Below are 16,501 nucleotides of genomic sequence, written 5' to 3'. Positions count from 1 at the left end.
ATAATGTAGCACAAACACATGATAAAGATTCAGTTCAAATTGTCTAATTGAAAATTACGTCTCAAATTTTGCATGTAAGCATAATTTTAGGATTATTTAGAATGTGTACAAGACAGGATGGTCTCATGGGGTCAAGAGACAGTTGCCGTATTTAATTAATAAATAATTGTGTACATTGTTTCAAATACTCAATAATTTGATGATTTGTTGTATCAAGGATTGTGTGTGTGTGTGTGTGTGTGTGTGTGTGTGTGTGTGAGTGTGTGTGTGTGTGTGTGTGTGTGTGTGTGTGTGTGTGTGTGTGTGTGTGTGTGTGTGTGTGTGTGTTTTTGTGCCATTCATTTGCTGTCTCTGACATTTTGCCCCCAAATGAAAATCAGAGGAACTGCAACATGTGCACAATTCAATTATGGGCCCTAATGCAAATCGACTCATGAAGCATCTCATGCTGAAAGGTATTTCAAGCATTCCTGATTGCCATCAAATTTGCCAAAGCCATGTTAAGTGATTTTGATAAAATACGTTTTATCCTATTGTTTAACTGATTCATTTGGCCTGAGCCAGACTGTTGGAGTGCGCTTGAGGAATCCCCGAAGGCTTTCATGTGTTCTCGTTTCATGTGTTCTCTCGTTACAGAAAGTTGGCTGGAAATAACCAACAGGACATTTACCCCAAACCAAAGCTTTGATGCAGAATAATCCACTAAATACTCATGAGACGAAAACATTTAGTTAATGAATAATGCATTTACCCGGTGGCAAACCCAGACCACCCTGCTTCATGTCAAGTACAAGTGGCCAATTTTTCAATTTCCCATGACACGCATTAGCCAGGACAATTATTGTTTCCAAAACGTGACCAGAACCCTCATTGAATCCCACATAGCGTGCGTAAAAGTTGGATGTATTGTATGTTGCGCAAAGTGCAAATAGTGGAGTGACTTGCATTTCAAATCATTATGCTGACAGACATTAAGATGTCAGCGTGGCTCCACGCACATTAAAATGATTTTAATCTGATTAGCTGCAGCCTGGCAAAGGTTTGCTTGAGATCTGTATCACTGGCTGTGTTCCTGTATGACTGTAGGAAATTCAGCCTTGCTATCACAAAATGTACAAATACCCTGTCCACTGAAATGACAGTAAGGAGACTAGATATATTTAAAACGTTTCAAACTAAAAAGGTGCAAGTTATTTATTGTCTTTATGTGATTCCCAGCGTGTCCACGTCAGTCCACAGGTATGCAATCATACATACCCAAAGGTCATCATCATATCGGTGCTTTCTATCTCTACTCGGCATGTATCTTCTTCATAGCAAGGACGGTAAATCAGACAAGAGAGAATTTGCCAAGGGACACTAAATTCAATGCTTGTGTGCGCGCCTGAGCGCGCACGTGTTTCTATTAATGCGCAACGCTTCAGTGCGCTCTCTGAAGGGGATAAGTGGGAGTGGGAGCGGAGAGGGACGGCAGTACGGAGGAAGACTCAGTCGGATAACTTGCTCATCTTGCAGTCACCACAAAAACGAAAGCACATCGCTACAGAGACCACTGCACCTGCTGGGACGTGCTGTCAGGAGCCACAAACATCCTCCTCCATGTCCAGCAGGTGAGTCCACATGCAACCCATCAATGCACTCCTAATCTGCTTTCTCCACAGGGATACGCGACTTCTTCTTCAAACCCCGTTATTTTGAATTGGGGAAATTGGCGTGTTGACAATATCCGCATCATTCAGTTATGATGCTGCGCGGTCAGCTGTCAACAATAAATAAAAACTCCATCTACCTCCCGATACTTTATGTCGACCAAAGCTGGAAAATCGCTAGTCACACAATTTGCGTTTGTCAATATTGTTTATAAACGAGGAAAAGGCGAAATGAACTTACTTTGTACACAGAGGAGGCAGTTGGACTCCACGGCAGATGGGGAGACAAAAGGAGAAACCGACTGAAAAACTGAGACAAAGGACGTTAGAAACCATTTTGCCTGGGCACCGGCTGTGCCTGCTTCACAACTGGCACGCTTCGTTTTAGAAGAAATTCATATACTGTTGCACGAATTGCTATTTTTAAAATCACAAGGACAAAACGATTCAGCGTGGTTTCAGAGCATCTGAATCCAAATCAGCTAACAGCAGATATCAGTCCAGTAAAACCCATATTTTTTATTTTATATGTGTTTGTTTCTTTTCACTATATTTTGTCTAACTAACACAAACAAAAATGTTAAATGTGTATGAGTTGTTTTAGTCCTTTTCTAAGTCTAATTGGGTTATTGATTAAGCTATAGGCCTTGAGATGTTACCTTTAATTTAAAATAATTCTATAAATTATTGCATATTGTTCACTTGCACTTTAACTAATACAAACCATTGCATTTTATTACAGTTTAACGATGGATCACACTTTTCTGCCTCGGTCCATCTGGACCAGTGACAGTAAGTTTCTCCAGCATCCAGCAGACCTCTACACCAGTGTGGTCGTTACGCGCAGCATCCCTGCAGGCACGTGCTTTGGTCCATGTGTGCTCCAGCACACTTTCTATGACAACATTGCCTTCATAGCGCAGAAATCCTGTGACAAGAGAGCGAAATCCTACGTATTTAGGGTGAGTTTGTGATCAGTTTGTCACGCAACATGGACACTAAACTCCAAAGAGATGGTGTCATGTGGCTCTTAACAGCTCTGCTTTAGTTGTAGAACTCGGTGGGATTTGTTCGTTCTTTTTGAAATGATTACTAAATGTGCTTACATTTATAATTAATAATGTCCAGGCTGAGAAAAGAGTATGAAGTAGGCAAATATGTGATGTACAATGCGGGTGGTTTCTGTCAACAGGTGGACCCTGAGGCCATGCGTAATTCTGCTTTGGTGCTGTCCTGGCTTCGGCTCGTGCAGGCTGCGCGCAATGAGGAGGAGCAGAACACCGAGGCCTTTTTGAAAGCGGGTCAACTGTACGTGCGGACCACCCGGGACATCCGTCAGGAGGAAGAGCTGCTGGTGTGGTACGACCAGGAGCTGTCTCACCTACTAGGCTTCACAGACATGATCAGAGCATCAAGTGAAGGTGAGACATAGCTCTATAATGCCACGTATTATTGATGGAAGCTTGTAAGACGATGTTTATTTAAATTTCATTTGTAATTTAATTCAAATTGATTTATATACTTAACATGTTCTTATGATCTGTGTCTCTTGCAGATTTTAAATGTGGAAAATGTAACCAGGTCTTCAATAATGAGTATCCATACCTGGCTCATTGCCAATTCCTGTGCACCCAAGTAAAGAGTGACACTTGGAGTCGCCTTTACGAGCATAAGCATGTGGAAATTAAGAGGCAACGTCGAGTGACAGATTTTCACAACATCGCCAGAGATTTGGAACACAAAAGATCTGTCAGCAATGAATACACAGAGATCCCACACAAGAAAAGGAAATACGAGGAAACTCCATACTTCAAAGGGCGTAAAAATGTTCTGTTAGAAAAAACGAATATTTCAAATGATGGTAACATTACACAGCTGACCAAGGGCCACGATCAGACAGCAGGAGATGCCACTGGTTCTACGGGGAAGCTGAAAGCTGATAGGATCAAACTGGATCAGTTGGGATGTAAGAATTATGCTTTTGGTGAAGTGGGAGCACCCAAAGGGACTTTTACGCACGACAGGGAGAGAGAGACAGAATCGGAGAGAGGAGAGAGTTCTGTTGTGCGCTCAAGCAGCAGAAGTGCGTTTTCTCCGGTCCTTTCCAACAGTCAAAGTGAGCAGAAAAGTGCTTTTTGTAAACCGAGCACAAGAACTTCTCCAAGTGAGCCACCGGCGCATCTCAACAGCGCAACAACAGCCCCATCTAGCCGCATAGAGGAGATGACTGATGCTTTCCCCTCCAGGACTGTCATGGGATACAACAATCTGCTGGCATCCAACATCCTGAGCAGTGACTTACAAACTGTGCCCTCCCCTGTGACATTAAACAGCGCTTTCCATTACGCACCGGAGCACTGGTCCAGAAACATTGGCGCTCAGCTCCAGACAACCTCTTCTCTCACGATCCTCCCACCGACTTTCACCTCTTTCGGCGTGTCGGTGCAGAACTGGTGCGCCAAATGCAACCTGTCCTTCCGCATGACCTCTGACCTCGTTTTCCACATGCGCTCTCATCATAAGAAGGAGTTCGCTGCGGAGTCCCAGGTGAGGAGGAGACGGGAGGAGAAACTCACCTGCCCGATCTGCCACGAATACTTCCGAGAACGTCACCACCTGTCCAGACACATGACTTCTCATAACTGAGACAACAGAGGACAGAAAAAAAACTATATTTATTTCCCAAATGATGCATAGAGCGTCGTCCATATTTAACAGATTTAGATTCACGGCAAGACTTCGTAACAGTGAATGTAGGTAGCTGTAAAGAAAATAGCAAGTGGCCATCACAGCCTGTCCACTAGATGACGATAGAGATACGTGGAAGCTGATCTCACTGCAGTTTATTGTCTGTCCTTCAGTCCTGTATGTTAGCTTGATGCTTATTTTGTGCCTTATGGAACTCAGGATGGAAAAAAAGACTGAGAGATCTTGAGGAAAGCTCATGATTGTCATAAATATCCCGACGCAATCCTCTTATTTATCAGCTTATCTCTGCTTTGTACATGCGATATGGATTGAGTGTGTTTGCACATTCATTTTGAAATTTAAAAACTCTCAAACATGAAACACACGTGTCCAGTTTTTTTTTTCTTCTTCCATCATCATGTTGGTTCAGGCCAATTTATAAGAAGTTGTGTCACCCCCCCCCCTCAAAAAAAAAAAAATAGCAATCCCTCTCTCTCTCCCTCTCTCTCTATACACACACACACACACACACACACACACACACACACACACACACACACACACACACACACACACACACATATATATATATATATATACATAATCAATGTTTACTTTGTGACTGTCCTGATACACCAGAACCAAATTATAGTTCAGAAAATGTCAATGCACTGCACCAACATTATGGAAACTAAAATCTTTTTTGTTGCCCCCCTGTTCTCATGCACCGACAATGTGAGACAAAACATTTTGTTTTAGATGCATCAAAAACAATCTTTGTTTTCCCTTGTTGATGTTTCACTCATCATTTAAGCATGCTGTTTGAGAAAATGGGCTGAAATAGGATGAGTAATTAAGGTTGAGTTCAAGGCTAAAACATGAAGCCAGGATCTAGTTTAAAAAGCTTACTGTTATCATTCATCTGCATACCTGGAAGGGGTCCAAGCCTGCTGCTATGTATTTTGGTTTTTTAGTTTTTCTCCACTAACAGTGAGCTTGCAGCCCATTCAGGTCAGGCCACGGACAGATGGACATAAATAGCCGTCTCTGTTGCAGGTAAATGAGGCGGGAAGAAGGCATGAAGTTCATGGGAAAGTCAAGCCTCGACCCTGTTCAGCCTCTCCGTAATGTAAGCAGGGATGTAAACCCACCCACACTGCTGTTATCTGTTTTTATTTGAGAGTTTATCTCCCAGCTTCTTTGTCTACCACAAACTGATTAGTCCATCAACAGGTGCCTTCAGGGAGTTGATATTTCTATGAGTTTTTCTTAAACTATCTTTAGCCTGCAAAAGAATATTCGACAAAAGTTAAATTCTTTAAAAACGGATGAGCAGTTGCATGTTTGGTTTTTTTACTTTCTAAAAGAAAAATACGATTTTTAAATAAGACACCCAGTTGTCTACATGATTAAATGGGTGATTAAGAGGCACAGTGTCACTCTATTATTGCTATGTCCTAATGAACAGAGATATTACTTCTCTGAGCTCAGTAACCATGTGAAGAAAGAGCCATTTCAGCCCAGACACAGAAAATCCTCTGTTTTCTAATAATGGCTGTATTGCTCTCCATTAATTGAACAGTCATCTTGTGGAAAAAAAAATATTGTTCTTGGTTTCCCCGCTTGCCTCGTTTCGTTCTGGCTTGTAGGCATACTGGTTTCTGAACACGAGCCGAGACTACTGTGGTTTTCTCAACTGGATTTGACCATTGTAAGTACTCTCCTGTGACTGTGATTGCGGTTGACATTGGGTTCACTTTGTAATAGCAGACTGTGGGTCCCGACTTTTAAAGGGATCAGTCAGGAAATGAGGGGAAAAAATGAAACTGGATGTGTCATTACAATTGGGCCAGCCTACTTTGAAACTAAAACATCTATTAATGTAAACATGATTTATAATAACCCTAATTACAGTCATCATCTTAATTTAAAAGGGGGTTAGACCCCAGAAATGGTGCATTTGTAAAAAGGTTTGCTCTTGAATATTTCCACTTGTTCAAAATAGGAGAAAACCGATTCATACATTTGGTTTTTCAGACATCTTTCTCTGCATCCTCAACCATGGATTAAAGTGAATCTTTTCAGTGTTTTCATACTGCTCATCATCTTATCATCACATATTAGAGTAAAACAAAGGCCTACTTTGGTCTTGTGAACACTGTATATAGTACTACAGGCCATGCTGTCTCATATAAACCTTTCCTTTTCATGAAACACCCACACATTTTATTTTGGTAAAGGAAAGTTTATCATGTTTTTTATCGCCAGGCTAAAATGATACAGTGATGATTTTTTTGGGACAATACCTACTAGGATAATACAAGGCGGCTTCCTGTGTTCTTGTAGAACAGCATTGAATCAAAGGGGGTTTAATATGGCCTTTGATGTTCATCAACAGGAAAATACACTTAAATGTTGAAGTGAAAAAAGATTTATACTGCATGATCTAAATTAATTACAATTATAAAATTCAAAATACATGTATAAGTATTCACCTCCTTTACTGATAAAAAAAAGCATTTTCAGTGCTCAATAATAAGTTCAATAAACAGTATAAGAGCTCAATCTTCTGTCCCTATCCCCTATGTGATTCCTAAATGTCCCTGTCCTTGAGACAAAATTATTGTCCAGTTACTCCAAGATAGTGGCTATCTTAGTAAACTTAAAAGCATTCAGTTGTTGCAAACAGACGTCGGGTCTGTGCCAACTTTTGCAGTCCCAAGGGGAAACTATCACAGAGTTTCCCCTTACCCCAGGGTTAATAATCAATTTCACTGTCAGTGTGACAAACTGTTTATGCAGCACATGGGTCGCCGCCTTTTCCTGAGACTAAAAGTGACAAAAATCTGTATTTTCTTTCTACAACCATCTGTTGAAAAAATAGTCCTTTGAGGATAACATCCTGGACTTAGAAATTAATAGGGGGGGGGGGGGGGCAGCAGATGGGTAAAAAAGGGGGAAGTGCAGCATGTTTTGAAGTTCAAGTGGCTGACGTCCTAATTGGTGTGTGCCTGCCTTCTCCATCAACCATTGATCCACGACGGCCACATTATTTGCTGGACAACAGACGTCCGAGCCTTTGGTGTGAGGGTAATAAAGGGTCAAGGGGCTTTAGGGGAATGTTGGTTATCTTTGAGTGGAACTTTCCTGCTTTTGTACTGAAGGTATTTTGGAACAGTGGTGCCCTTTTAGGTTTGTTTTGACAAAATGTTCCCCCCAAAAGAATCTAGTGTTATATGCAGTAATGACCAAGAATAACAGAGACAATACGAAGCAATAATATTCTATTGGATTAAATTACTTTTTTATTCTAATTTATAGACAGCTACTTTTCATAATTTAAACAATACAGATGTAAAAATACAATCTCATCTAAAATATAGTAATACATAGCCTAGTAACCATGACAAATTAATTTCAACCAATTTTCACATTTAAAATAAAAAAATATTTCTGGTTTCATTATAACATTCTTGACGGGTTATGAGGGGGGTTGTGGGTGTAAATGAATTCCAAATGCTCTCCACAACTCATTGGATACTTCCTTTTTTAAGATACACAGAGCAAGAATGTACAATAATGTTTCTGTCTTGCAAACAAGTTAACCTTGTATGTATGCGTGTATGTACAATGTGGCGCATGATTAGCTTCAAAGCAAGAACAGCTGTAGGCTACACAGCATGTGAAAAATGTGGAAATATGTTTTATAATCTCTGTCATCTGTATTTTACTCTGTGAGCTGCCTGATGACACGCTGATAAAGTCTTTCATTTGTAGCCTTTGGTGTACACAGAAAATGTGAACCCAAATCCACTGTGAGCGAAAACAAGTACGCTCTGAGATAAAAGGAAAACATCCCTTAAATGTGCCTATCCACTGAATCCCTCAAACACTGAATCAAAACAACTGGGCCTCTGAGACATGTGGAGCTGACTTTACATGTGTGACTCTGTTCCTCTTGCTAAGGCAGATGCCAAACAATGTCTCTTCAAGTCTGCTGCTGCAGGACAGGAGCGATGGAAGTGATTTCTCTACAGCCCATGTTCCTTGAGGAATAACAATGGCCAAAGTGACTCTGTTTCTCAGTATCAAGAAACCACGTAACAAACAGAGGTATGCTTCTGTCTCTGTTAGTCCTGTTTTTATGTTTCTCTCCACATCCGTCCTTGTCCTCTGTCTCCAAGGCTGATGCCTGCTTTTTTAAAATTTATTTATTTATTTTTATCTGCAGGAGCAGGACTGGACGGACATATTGGGGTAAATCTTGAGCACTGGGTTCCTGGATTCATCCTGGTAGAGCACTGCTAGAGGACTCATCCTCTCTGGGACACAACAGGGCTCAGGAACCCCAGGGATGATCCCAACAGCTCGGACTATGCTCTGAATGGTGGCATGGTTAGAGGGCCTCACCACCTGGGAGAAAGTTTGAGTAGAGGTAGAGGCAAATGGGAGAGTACATGGAAAATTAACTAAGAAATTTGCCATTTTGGAAACAAATTAGACAATATAGAGTGACTTAGGTGTTTGTTCTTACCTTAGGCAAGGGAAATCCACATGTGCCAGCGCAGTAGTAGGCATCAAAGGCCTTGGGTGCTATGACCCACTCGCTCCAGCCAATGTCTGCAAAATCCACTCTGAGGTTCCTCCTGGAGCATCCTTTGTGCTGGGTGTCTCCCCACTGCCTCCTGCGAGCCTTACGCATTGTTTGTTCATCAAAGTTCAGAACAGGCGACTGAGGGGTAGAACTAGCCTTGTGCTTTTTTCCATTCTTCTCCTCATGTCTACGCTCATGCCTTCGTCCGTCCATCACCAGTGTGCGACTGTCTTTCAGTATTTTCACAGTTGAGTCGTCAGATTTGAGCCCCTCTGATGTTCTTTCTGCTTCTTTGAGAACCTGAGGTTCTTCTCTATCGTTTGCTCTTCCACCCTGCTCTACTCCTTCTTCCTCCTGGCTCTTTCTCTTCTTTTCCTTCCGTCCTGATTTAAGCTTTGGTTTGAGCGCCAGGTACCAGGTGCTCTCCCAGAGGTCATCCTTCCTGTACCCATCAGGCCTGTAGTCGACCTCGGGCAGCTCATTGTTCTGAATGGGGTCAGAAGGGATATTTGTTTCCCTTCTCACACGTCCTTTCAACTCTGGTGAGGAATTAGACCTGTGCAGGAGGCGAGAGGACTGTGAGGAATGTGAGGGCTCTCCTCCCTCTGGGAATGGGTTGTACCTCTGAAGGCTTGTAGCCACGCTGTTGGGCTCTGCCAAGGCACGGTCATTAGCATAGAGTAACAGGTATGGCAGGCTGCCAGCAGACGGTCCCTCGTCTGGTTTCCTCTGGTACTGCTGCCCTAAGTCCAACTCCACTGACACTAGGAGATGACCCTTGTCCCGTGCCTCCTTTATGACCTGGGTCACATCTTTCATCTGCCACACCCCTCTCCTGTGGGGGTGGAAGGTCACATTGCCCAGGAATGACCCCATTGACCCAAAGCTGACCCCTGACCCCGAGAAGACAGAGCGAAGGAGCAGGCTGATGGACGTAGAAGGGTGGATGGTTGAGGAACGACAGGATGGGCTCTTGAAGCGTTTACAGAACCAGGGTTTTTGATGAGGGCGCCGATCTAGCAGGAAGTGGAATGTGGCAGAGAGGATGACCTCTGAGTCCTGTAGGGTTGTAAGGTTTAGTCGATACACCAGCCTTTGGTCTGAGGAGTCTGCAATGACAATCAGTCAATCAAGTCAGTCAGGTGAACAACACAACAATAACACCCGTTCTTCAACCAAAAAGTGATGTTTTTAAAAACTAATTATCTTCTATAAGATTTGCCAAACCTCTTTGACATAAAAAAATGGGTTGACTGGAAACAATTGTGCTGTTTATTAGCTCACAGGTGTTTCTATGTTCCTGTTTTAAATGGACAAATTACCCAGTATTTGTTTTATATGTTCAATGGTTCTTCAGTTGTACTTTGACAGGTCCATACTGATGGACAAAAATGTTTGGCATCATTAGATGATGTGTTTTCCAATTCAAGCACAGGTGACCAAGAGCAAAACCTCAATTGAACTCAAACTTTAGAGCTTTTATGCTATTTGTCATTAATTTTTCTCATGAAAAGGAATAAAAAAAAAAAACATAATAAAATGTTATATGAATTGAAACAGGATTTGGAAATAGGTGCCAAATTACACCAAAAGCACTACTTCTGTGGTTACACTCCAAATTGGGACAATGAAACACCTTTCCTTATTAAAGTCTGTGTTACATGACTGAGCCATATGGCTGGTACATGGCTGCATGCCTTGGTAGGATTTCAGAAGGTGCCCTTAAGAGGAAGCAGACTCTGGGGATCTGGCTGGCAGAGGTGGAGGGGGCGAGCAGAGAGCTACATATTCATGATGAACATTAACTTCAACAGCAGAGTTATTGTTCATTGTATAAGAGTTTAGCGGAAGTATGGACTGACTCAAGAGATATACATTACCTCGGATTCAGCCTGCATATGGAAATGCTTACCTCAGTTTCTCTTTAAGCTTCCCCTTAAGCCTAATACAGCCAGCACTGTCTGCCCAGACACCAAGACATAATCAACTGTTTTTACGGATCTTACATTGTTGTGAATACTCGCTTACATCTCTCCTTGGATTACAGTCAGCCTTTGCAGTAAAAATACACACGTGTTATGATATGCCATCTGAGAGCTATGTGGGATATAAATGTCTATGAGTTGTGTTTATAAAAACAGCCTCAGACAGAGAGGAACGACTGTGCCTTAAGCCCCTTGACTCCAGGACGTGGACTCACACATATCCTGTAGCCGCAACAGGAACACAGAAGCCATGACAATGACCATTTGCAGCGCGTAACTTTGGCTGCGGTTTCAACTTTATTGAAGTTGGGCATTGCTCGGCTCGCAGGGAATCGCAGGCATTCTTGGGCATATTGCGCGTCTGTCTGCGGTAATTTATCAAACACCACGCAGAAGGGGCACAGCTGTTGCCACAAACACCGTGTGTCCACAGCGTCCCAAAATCATTTAAATGCATTCTCAGACTGTTCCAAAACAATCATACCTATTTAGAGCGTCTGGAAGAGCCATGCAGCCCAATGAGCTCTTGCACTTTTAATAACTATCCATGGAGAGGATCAGATGAGCTTCTGACTTCTACTCACTTTTTGTTTTTTGCGTCAGATTTGTGCTGCACTAATGTAAGATAATGCTACATTTTTCTTTAGTTTTTAGTTCCAAAAATAAATGTAAATTAATACACCTGAGCATCTTTGCAGGAGGCACTGTTGCAGACAGGTTGATCAATATGTTCACACACCTTGGCTGGCTCTGAAACTCCGGACTGTGTTTCCCTCGCTAAGGCGGTTTTCCTGGTTGGATTTCTCGTACAGTTTGGACATATGCTGGGAGACCATGTCCTGATCCAGGTCATCAGAGAAGGGGTCCGACGACGACTGGAAGAAGCTACTGTCCTGTGCGCTCCCGGAGCCCCTTTTCATGATCCTGATCGATGCAAAACCCAGGACACAGTTTAACAGCAACAGGAGCAGGTGCGAGGAAAGCATTGTCTGAGATGTAGTTTAAGTACTTAAATAATTACAAAAGCAAAATCCAAGAGGTAAATGGTGCAGCAAAACGTCTAAAACTATCCAATGTGCACTTCAAAGACGCGCCAAAAAGATCCGGACTAAAAAGGCTGTGCGTAAATGTTCCACCTCTCCTCTCAATCCCAGCTTCTTGCTCGGTGAGCCGTCTCACTCCTCTGTGTCAGACTGTGTGGGACGTTGATGCTGAATGGGTTAGTCCGGGCAACAGTTGGAGCTGCTACTTTTACACTTGCGTCTGTGTGACCACCAGAAGCTTGAGGGGGGTTATACTGGAGCGGTGAGGTGCTGACGTATACCGCTTTCAGCCAACGATGTCTCTGTAGCGCACACAGCCAGAGGTGGAGGTCATGATGCTGACACCCCTCTAACCCCCCGCCTCTCTCTCTCTCTCTCTCTCTCTCTCTCTCTCTCTCTCTCTCTCTCTCTCTCTGATGATGATGATATTGATGATGATGATGATGATGATGATGGTGTTTTTCTTATGCTGTTTTGCTAATAGCAATGATGCAGTGGCTTTGGCACAGCGTTTCAGATCAGAATTTGTACTCAATTGTGTAACACTGGTGAGACAAAGCCACTGTTGAAACTCAACACTACTTTTTTTTCATAGCAAGCAAAGTAATTCCACCTCACAATTTCCAGCTCCCCACATTATTTCCAGTAACTGCTTTTGACATGCTCTCAGTCACACATTATTAGCATAGAAACACCTACAATAATAGTCTGACCAACCACCCAAGGGCTATTGTTAGTGACAGTGATCCACATTTTGTACAGTGTGTTGTGTGTGTGTTTCTATGTGTATGTCAGCGAAAGTTTTGTAGTGAAACACTCTGGTGTAGATGTTAGATAAGCCTCTTGCCAGCGACTTTCTATAAATATATTCATGGCAAACACTGCATTACCTTCGCTTCGGTTGCCAATTTCAAACTCACCATCGGCCACAATTTTGTCTATTTTTATATGTGTGTGTTTGTGTGTGCATGTGTACTTGTGTGCGTGCATATGAGTTGTTTCCAGTCTGTGTCTCTGGTGTCTGGAGCTCTGTACCAACAATGCTTGTTTTGTGGAAGTGGTGGTCTCCAGCAGAGAGGCTGTAACTAGCTGGGCCTCTCGGGTCACTCTTTGCCACTTCACATACACACATACACACACAAGCACACATACGGGGCTACTAAGTACCTTTCTGGCCCCCAAGGGCCCCACAGGATACTCCTTTTCACTATGTTCCACACCAGCGACAGGTCTTAAATCTGGACTATTCTGGAGATGTGTTTGAAAATGTGTGTGTGATAGCAGAGCAGCATTATGCAGTTAGCTGAGATAGCGTGTTCTATGGCTTTGTCATAGCACGCAATCGCATTAAGATTATCCCATACCATGTCAAGTTATTTGAGAAAAACAAAGTATGATTAATTGTTGTGGTTATTTATGTGAATATATGCAATACTGTTTCCTACTTGGTTAAGTGTCATCTTTGAAAAACACTTTGAGAATTCAGAGTGGCATTTGAGAATGACCAATGTAAATTAGAAGCCCTTCAAAACAGATGTTGACAGATTTATAGTTGTTTTTGGAAATAATACATTTCAAAACCAAATAATAATTTCCCAATAGTATGCTGTGGTCCTCTGTTATTAGCATGCCATTAAAATGCCCTTTTCATAATTTGAAAGACTTATTGGATTATGACAACATGGGAGTATACAAAAGAACTGGCTTGCTCAACTCGCAGTCTATGGAGAGTAACGTGCCGAACCAAAGACATCCCAAAAATTACAAATGGAGTCATCAGTGCTCACAGATTAGTGTATATCACTTCTCTAATGATGCACAACAGCAAAAGAACTGAAGTGTCTCAGCCCTCGGCTTTCCTCAGCGTTTTTGTAACATGGCAGTATCTCCCTTTGTTCAAGAGTCATTATACACATATTTGAGTCTTTATTCAACAAAATGCCATGGGTTTATACTAAAATACTTGAACATTTTAATACACCTCACATCTGTGTAAGCACAGAGAGAGGGAGAGAGAAAGAGAGAGAGAGAGAGAGAGAGAGAGAGAGAGAGAGAGAGAGAGAGAGAGAGAGAGAGAGAGAGAGAGAGAGAGAGAGAGAGAGAGAGAGAGAGAGAGAGAGAGAGAGAGAGAGAGAGAGTAGGAAAGTCTAAGTGATATCTGAAACCAGGGCATTAGGGTAATAATAAATAGTCCTGGGGAGGAGACATCCTGATACAAGTTCAAGCATGAGGACGACAACATGAAATGGCTTTGACCTCTAACCCTGAATATGTAGGGCAGCGTGAGATTAATGTTGGGCATTATCTACAATAATGCTCTCTCCATCGTGACTGGGAGGACTGCAGTATCACCGAGACTAGAGTTAATAAGATAAACACAGCAGGACGGTGAAACCAGTGCTAGATGTTTCCCAAGAGATCTCCAGCAGGCATGTGGGGGGATAGGTGCTAATCAAAGGCTACGGTTCCACGTGTCACTTCGGTGCGACTTTCATTTTGTCTGAAATGTGGGTACGTTAAGTGACAGGTCAGAGCGCGCAAACATCGGATTGTGCTTGTGTTGCTATTGGATCTTCAAAGCCACATGTGGAAGTAGTCAAGCTGACACTGGCATCACATTCCCACTCATTTTGATTCAAATAAAAACAGCCACATCAGATGCATAACAATCATTTTCAGACCAAGTATGGAAACGCAGCAATGTGATCCGGCTGTCAGAAATCTGAAAGGATATTAAACGGACAAGTGAAATTGCAGCCATCATGATGCACAGCATTCATTGGTTGAGCTGAAAGAGACACAAAACAGAAATTACCAGATGGATGCAGTATTGATTGTTGCATCACTGATATATGAATACAGAAACTGACAGAAGGCTGGCAGGATTGAATGCAATTTGTCATTTAAGTGGTTTAATGATTGATAAATACAAGATGTGTAAGATTTAAATTGCTACTGCACATTGATCTCTACAGCAGCACTGAAGTGTGAAGCCTGTTATGTCTGACTACGCGGGCTGTGTTACAGGGCCGTCCCGTGTTCTAGTTTGTCCAACACGGAGGTCTCCTGGCAGGGCTGTCCAAACCAAACAGTGGTTGTGTTCTGCTCTCGGTGGGGGTACGGAGGAGCATGAGGAATTAACATGCCCGCGTGTGTGGTGAAGGGGCTGATGGTTGGTTCTGGAAATGCTCCTAGTTTCACACCTTTGCATGGCATTGGGTGAGACGTTCTGGTTCCAGGCTCAGTGGTGGGGTCTAATAGATGTTTGTGTGTGTCAGGGGATACAGTATGCACCAATTATTGGCCAGGTATCTTGATTGGCTGAGGTTGTCGTGCTTTGTCCAAAAAGAGCAGCACTGTTCACGCAAGGGGCCGGACTAACTGGCAATGTCTTGTGCTCATAAAAGTAGAGGGGGTAGTTTGAGCTAAATGTCCATCTTCCTGGATGTTTACAAGTGATGTAAGTGACTTTCCAGTTTACCTCAGGCTGGACAAAACAACTGGTCACACTTTAACTGTGAGAGGACTTCAGCCACATGTAAATCATTGCTCTGTTTCTTCCTCTTTAGATTCCTTATTTGTCTGCATTTCATTAAAAAAAAATGGTTTGACATTTTAGGAAATTAGCTTATTTGATTTCTTGCTGAGGGTTAGAACACATTTATGCCACTCTTATGTCTGCCAGTTAAGTATGAAACTGGAGCCAGGAGAAGGTTAGCTCAGCTTAGCATAAAGACTGAAAGCTAGCCTGGTTCTCTCCAAAGTCTAAGCCCACTAGCACTTCTAAATCTCCCTAATTAACACATTATACAGAGTATCGTTTGTTGAATCCATTACAAAAAACAAATTGTGCAAGTTGTGGTTTCTTGGGGCACATGCTAATTATTTCTTGATGAGTTTCGACTGGTTGTCTTGCAACCACACAGTGACGACAAGACAAATCCTATTTTCCAAAATGTAAAGAATATTTTAAATGTTCATTTCATTCAGTTTTCTCAATTTTACTTTGGTGGTGTCTATAGCCATGCAGATCATTTTGGTTTTAATTGTCCAGGTTTTGAGATGTTTGTTTCTGATCTTAATACAATGGACTGGAACAGAGAGAGTGTCGCCATATCTTTGAATAATTCACCGAACAGGCTGTCAACACTGACAGATTACTATATCATTGGACGGTAGTTCCAATAAGAACTTTTGAGAGAGGCGTCTGGATTAATCAGATCAAATAGTGCGTTGTCTCTAGTTTACTGTAGTTTGCTACCAAGCTTTTAAAACGTAATTTTTAATGTGAACACGACAAACTAAATTCCATCGTAGTGGGGTGACGACTAGAAGCTCTGAGGCGGCAAATAAAACCAAAACTATCCATATGGCTACATACCAGCGGGAAGTGAGGAAATATGTTTTTGGTGATTGGGTGAACTAATCCTTTAATGCATATTTGTGGCAAAGAATGCCCTGCTTCAGCAGCAGACTGATACCAGGATACACAGATCTAAATTACAGACTGCCTGTAACTGGGGATTCATGGTTTTGGGCCAG

At 42.3% G+C, this 16,501-nt stretch overlaps 2 protein-coding genes across 2 annotated transcripts; one reads left to right on the top strand and one right to left on the bottom strand.

Moving 5' to 3' along the window:
* The first annotated feature begins 2,394 nt into the window (after positions 1-2,394).
* znf488 (zinc finger protein 488) lies at positions 2,395-4,299 on the top strand. Its single transcript, XM_062430949.1, has 3 exons — positions 2,395-2,611; positions 2,842-3,070; positions 3,205-4,299. The coding sequence occupies exons 1-3, from the start codon at positions 2,399-2,401 to the stop codon at positions 4,293-4,295; spliced, it is 1,533 nt and encodes a 510-aa protein (XP_062286933.1). The 5' UTR covers positions 2,395-2,398; the 3' UTR covers positions 4,296-4,299.
* A 4,259-nt stretch (positions 4,300-8,558) lies between these two features.
* gdf10a (growth differentiation factor 10a) lies at positions 8,559-12,004 on the bottom strand. Its single transcript, XM_062430799.1, has 3 exons — positions 11,656-12,004; positions 8,872-10,040; positions 8,559-8,750 (listed from the first exon to the last, which is right to left on the bottom strand). Exons 1-3 carry the CDS (start codon positions 11,900-11,902, stop codon positions 8,559-8,561), a joined length of 1,608 nt encoding a protein of 535 aa, XP_062286783.1. The 5' UTR covers positions 11,903-12,004.
* Positions 12,005-16,501: the final 4,497 nt, after the last annotated feature.

This window comes from Scomber scombrus, chromosome 12 (genome assembly GCF_963691925.1).
Source record: "Scomber scombrus chromosome 12, fScoSco1.1, whole genome shotgun sequence".
Taxonomy (NCBI): domain Eukaryota; kingdom Metazoa; phylum Chordata; class Actinopteri; order Scombriformes; family Scombridae; genus Scomber; species Scomber scombrus.
Note: the sequence above shows the minus strand (reverse complement) of the source record. Positions and strands in the feature narration are given on the sequence as shown.